Source organism: Pinus tabuliformis, chromosome 3_2 (genome assembly GCF_031772625.1).
Source record: "Pinus tabuliformis cultivar Carrire ecotype Pingquan chromosome 3_2, CPIR1, whole genome shotgun sequence".
In the NCBI taxonomy this organism is placed as follows: domain Eukaryota; kingdom Viridiplantae; phylum Streptophyta; class Pinopsida; order Pinales; family Pinaceae; genus Pinus; species Pinus tabuliformis.
Genome location: NC_142302.1, coordinates 1,121,057,373 through 1,121,063,372, shown reverse-complemented (window position 1 = coordinate 1,121,063,372; position 6,000 = coordinate 1,121,057,373). Strand labels below are relative to the sequence as shown.

The 6,000-nt window shown below is 36.1% G+C and overlaps 1 protein-coding gene across 1 annotated transcript in view; it reads right to left on the bottom strand.

Moving 5' to 3' along the window:
- Positions 1-6,000, bottom strand: part of LOC149184611 (mitotic checkpoint protein BUB3.1-like) — a 78,497-nt gene continuing 72,497 nt past the window's right edge. Inside the window, exons 4-9 of the mRNA XM_089417623.1 lie at positions 4,997-5,263; positions 3,864-3,939; positions 1,529-1,609; positions 1,341-1,419; positions 511-611; positions 1-289 (exon numbers count right to left, since the gene is read on the bottom strand). Of these exons, the coding sequence (XP_089273749.1) occupies positions 205-289; positions 511-611; positions 1,341-1,419; positions 1,529-1,609; positions 3,864-3,939; positions 4,997-5,263 (689 nt within the window). The 3' untranslated portion in view covers positions 1-204. The remainder of the gene's footprint in view (positions 290-510; positions 612-1,340; positions 1,420-1,528; positions 1,610-3,863; positions 3,940-4,996; positions 5,264-6,000) is intronic.

Below are 6,000 nucleotides of genomic sequence, written 5' to 3'. Positions count from 1 at the left end.
TAGTTTAGAATCAAGAGATTAATCCATAGTATTAAATTATAAAAGAAACACCATAGCAGCCAACAAAAGCAGAGAATCTCGTATCTTATATACCCAACACAGTAACAATGTAACGTAACAATGTAACAATCAAGTACATCAGGAAGACAAGGACAGATGTACTAGAAAGCATACTCTATGAAAGAATATTAATGTAGACGGGCCTCATGGGGGTGCAGCATAAACTTTGGGCTTTGGTTTCACTTCAGCTTCATTTACACTTCGTACAAAAACGGCATCTGGCTCATGCCTGCAAAATAGAAATTTATTCTGTAAGACAACTTTGTTGAAACTCACTTATTCCAGTGAGTCATGTCACAAAAATATAGAAAATGAAGTTCAGTAGTGAAGAAAAAAGCGCAATGTAACAAGAAACTTTAAAAAGTTATTAGACTGGGTAGTTCAAGACATTTCCCACAGAAATCAACCATCTGACGTGAAATTTAAAAGATAAAGGGATGTAGAAATTACGGTTTTTCACCCTCCTCAAATGTGTAGCTTGATGCCACAGCCAACAAACGACCATCTCTACTAAATGATAAAGCAGCAATGCTTGTAGGATATTTTGAATACTGATCAAAACAATCAAAAACCTGTCAGTTGGATTGAATACCCTGGTGAATTCACAAACATTTCCAAAAAAAATGTAAATAATATTTAGCATAACCATAAAAGCTCTTCTCCTCTACGAAAACATAACGTAAAAGCCCGTAAGTGTGAATAGGGTCTTAAGAATTGTGCATTTTGACCCTAAATGTAAATATACATATATCCATGGATGCAAAAGAGGTTTCTAATTTATGAATCCTGTCTAGATCATAAGTATAAAGGGGCTTCAAGATATATTTTAATAAAGCATACAGATGGGTCTTTATTCTAGGCCATGTGCATCTCAAAAAATTCAGTACACCCTTAAGCAAAAACACAGTAATTGGATTGCATAATCAATAGTACACTGGCTAATACTAACCAGACAGCATGTTTCCTCTTTACAAAGGATGGACCCCAATGCCAAAAACCTAAAGAAATGGAGCCATTTACAGAATCTGACAGGTATAAATGCTAAAAAAATCATCTAGTTTACGGCATGTACACCATTTGTAACATCCTATCACACCTTGTATCAAATTTGTAACATCGGGATCAAAGGTTGATAAAGCAAAAACTATATGTGCCAGTGACATTTTTATATACAACAGTCAATGTCAAATAACAAGTTACAGATATATTGGACATACAATTTGATAAAGGCATAATAATTTATAGGCACCAAACAGAGAAAACAAAACAGAAAGAATTACCTGGTATAACCTCTTTTTGTTGTTGCCATCCCATACATTAACATAGCCATCACAGCCCCCAGTGGCGAAAGTACCATAGCTGCAAAAACATTATAAAACTAACATTCCTACAAGAAAATAAAATACAACTAAAAAAGCAAGCAATAGGCATTAGGGGAGGGAGAAGCTAAAACTACTAAGCAACTTACATGGGATGAAAGGCAATTGCGTTTACTGGATAAACAGTATCTCTGCCAGCCTCTGACTTGCGATGACATTTAAAGGCATATCTGATATTTCCACATCAATGTCTTGTCAGTAAATTAACATGAAGAAATTGAGTGGCTTATATAGGTTATGATGGAAAATAATAACATTTCAATATTCAATGGCGTACAGCCATAATGCTAGGTTTAATGTTTGCCACTGATTATCCAGGACTTGAAGTTATGTTTAATCAATGTTGTTTACCTCTTATATAGAACCTGAGGCAATCATATAAACATATTATCATAAATTTGAAAACAGTAATACACATTCCGGAGCTTTACATAATTGCATTACCATAGATGTTAGATTTATTTCAGTAAATACTTATGTATACCAATGGCTCTAAGACAATGATTTTGGACAAAAAATTATTAAAAGTAGGTTTATAACAAATCATACTATATAACAGAGCGGATGCGGGAGCAGGAAAGGTTATCTATCGCCCTGATAAAGAAATAGAGATACAATATGCATGCAGCTTGGGGAATGCTACTTAAATCAAGCTGAATTTCTAGCTTTGTGGCAGGGATTAGAATTTGCTATCTCAAGGAAAATTGGGCAGTTAACAGTGTATGGAGACTCGATGATTGTCGTTCAACAAGTGTGTAAACTCAAAGAGAATCAACACCAGGTCCAATCCTCTATTCTGCAAGGAATAAGCTTACAAATAGCAAAATTTGAGGCTGTTGAGATCTACCATGTCAAGAGGCATCTCAGCTCAAAAGCGGATGCATTAGCAAATAAAGGAGCCTCCTTTGAACAAGGGATCTTGGCTCACGACGATATAAGTGTTGTGTATAAATGGTTACCATGAAAATTCTAAGCATAAATCAGAGTTTAGGTGCTTTAAATTTTTCAAGTAGTAAAAAAGGGAGAATTATTTGGGTGGCAGTCTGATGGCCTTATGACTGACCACAGCCATGTATTTCGAATTTCCAAACTCTTCCCTCGGCATATTGGCGGCCTCTCCTTGCTGACGAGATCCGGGTCCATTCGTACACCTGGCCTGTCCATGTGAGATCACATGCAAGTCCTGGGGCAGATGGATGTTTGCTCAAAACTTCAATAAATGTGGGAGGATGCGAAGGAGCGTTGTTTCCAAATCCAAGGAGAGGCGGGCATGCTCAGGGTACAGAGCTTTAATGGTGATGGAAGGAATTTACAATGAATTTAAAACAGAATTCGGATGTCTGAGTCTGAAAATGTACAGGGCAGTTAGTTGCATTAAAGATGGCAAGAGATTTGATGACATGGTGGGGGCAGACATCTCTGGTTATAAGTCGCAGGCATTCAACACCATTTCATCCGCAGTTCGGGTCTGGTTCATCAAAGTCTCTGCAGGGAAGGAGGATTGTTGCATTGGCGTCAACATGAAAAGGTTGTCTGACTCTGAAAAGGATGATTTCGGTCGGCACCTGGACAATCACACAGAAACAATGGAATACATTTTGACTTTGTTAACCAGGCAAGGGGAAATGGGGGCCGTTGAGGTTCAAGCTCAATTTGCTCCACTAAATCAGAAAATTGGCCTGGTACAGACCAAGATAGACAGACTGCAGTCAGAAGCTGATCTACTGGAGCTTCATTTGGCAACAATGGAACCCTCCTGTCAAAATGGTGCAGCTACAGTAGGAGTGGAAGAGGTCAGCAGTGTAGCACTGGAGGCACAGCAGGTCATAGTCGCAGGTATGCTGAAGAGGGATGCTGAGGTGGCAAAAGAGGTCCAGGATCCTGCTCCATTGCAACCAAGGCAGTCTGAAGAGAAAAATGAAGAATTTAACCATGAATCTGATTCAAACAGTGCAGGCTAGTTTGTCTTTTGTGTTAATTCATGTATTGCAAATATGTATTAATTTTAGGAGTCTTTTGTAGGGTTTATAGGCAATATCAGTTTAGTAGTGCTATATGTAGACATTGTAGGAAGAAAGCAAGTCTTTTTTGGACGTTTTTGAATTTAGTAGATGAAGATACTGTTGCAGATGTTAGGTTCTGACCTTGAAACCAGATTGAAATTAATAGAAAAAACCTAACCGTTTCATTTAAAAATAAAAATAAAAACAAATCATAATAAAACAGAGTCAAATGCTGCAGTACTCTAAATATGGCACTTAAAAGACAATTCAAATTTAGACTCCCATTTTTCCAAAAGAGTACTAAAAAGGCAACAGCTCGTCAAAGCTTCCAATATGGCAAAATAATGTAACCATTCTTTAAAAAAATAAAAAATAAAAATAAACTTTACACCGTGTAAAATATGGAAAAAAAAATACCTACTTTTTAGCTTGACCAGCTTCAGATAAATCAAAAAACTCCATAGCCACGCGACCTTCCACAGAACTAAGGGCAAAACCTGTAACAATGTTCTTTCAGTTTAGTGTTCTATGAGATACCCAGTATTCAAAACTTATATTGTTTACTTATCCTTGAAAAAGACTAAACACCAAGATCAAAACAGGCCCATATACAAATCCCCAGTAACCAAGCCTCTTACTGTGAAGTGAAGGGGGGGTCAGATGCAAGGGGTTATACTCTAGATGGCATTTTACTGAAACTATGAGAATCACAATTGAATAATATGTAGAACAACGAAATAATGCAAAGGAAGAACAAAAACTTATGTAGAAATGTTTTTATTAACATTGTTATTTGAGCTTTATTCATACTAGGCATGCAGTTCATAACTTCATACTTTGTCCTCAAGGAATATATTAAACATACATACATAGAAGCAACTAATACTTAAATCAGCTAGAAATTTAAAGCGTTTTCAAGAAACCATGAGGTGTTATTTATGGCCTTACTAGAAGAACCACAAACGAGCATGCAATTTTCATTTTAAATCATCATTGAATGTATATTCAAATTTCAGACTGATGGGAAGACAAAAGAAACTCAAATCTGTATCTGAACATTGCTAAATACTGTAAATGCACAATTTTTAATACTTTGCTTGCATCCACTTCTTTGATGTTAAAGACAATAGAAAATACCATATGAACTACAAGTCCAATAAAAACCAGTATCCATGCATGATCTTTAAGACCAAAATCATGGAAGTTAATAAATATGTCACAAGAAATCAACTCAGATATGTGGCTACCTACTATTAAATAAAGATGTAAGATAAATTCTAACTTCTAATAGTTTCATTTTAAGTTTTTATGCATGTGCTTGAAAGACAGTAAAGTTGGGAATTCTGTATCACCATACCAGTTGAAATTTAAATATAAAGCAATATCCAAACATGATATTTTACAGACTTCACATAATTTGAACACTGCTTCAGATATTCAAACATTTATTTTTAAAACCATATCGAATACATTAACATAACCACATCATTTTGGCTTATACCCAGGAAAAGGATGAGATTCTTACAGATCGAAGTCCATACAAATTATATTTACCTGTTCCATTTGGATAGCAACGTACACATCTAGTTTGATACTTCAAGGACGATTCCCTTCGTTGTTCAGGTTGTGACATGTTACGGAGATCATAAACATTTATATGCCTACCAGCTGTTGCTACCACCAACCGGTGACCAACTAGTGACATAGAATACACGCGCTCCGGTTGTGAATATGTACCAACAAGAGTCTTCTCCTGCCCACTTGCACCTCTAGGGTCCCAGCATTTCAATGTCTTGTCCCAACTCCCCGTTATCACTTGCCCTAGAAAAAATACAAGTTTTGAGATTATTTAAAAACCTTCAATTCATAAAATGTTAAAAAAAATGAAGCAATTTCCCCACTTTGTTTTCAATTTTCAAACATACATGTTCAAAAAATTCCAAACAAAAATGTGTAAGTTAGACAGTTTGAACTTGAAGCCATTGTTTAGATAGCATATGTTCAATGCATCAATCCCTTTGAGAACCTCAAGCATCAACAAAATGAATAAATCAAGACGTAAAAATTACAGGTATTGATGACAACATAAACAAAAATATGATGCCAAGGATAACAAAGCCGTCAAACAAAATGGGTGCACACTGCACATCTACAAGAACCATACAAGAATGGACAACAGAGTATAAGGAAACATGAAGTGTAGAACCTAGACCATAAGCTAGAAAAATGGATAATCATTAACAATGCTATGGAAAGCTGAAGATGCTACCGGATATATGTTCGGAATCAGCATTCAGTGCTTCAGGGACAACTTCATTGTCACGCAACTCTTTTTGGTGACTCAGGTATCCTTAGTCACTTCATGGGCATCTGGCACTGTTTTCAGATTGCAGCCTTATTGCAATCTGGAAGCTAGGATGCAAGTATGCTTTTTCTGATGAGGATAGTTCAACCCAATATTTTTGTCACTTTTGGCAAAGGCTATCCCTTGGTTAAAAATGCGAAAGAATTAGATACTTTAGCCTAATCTGAGTTTATTGTTTCCCTAGTTGCTCTTA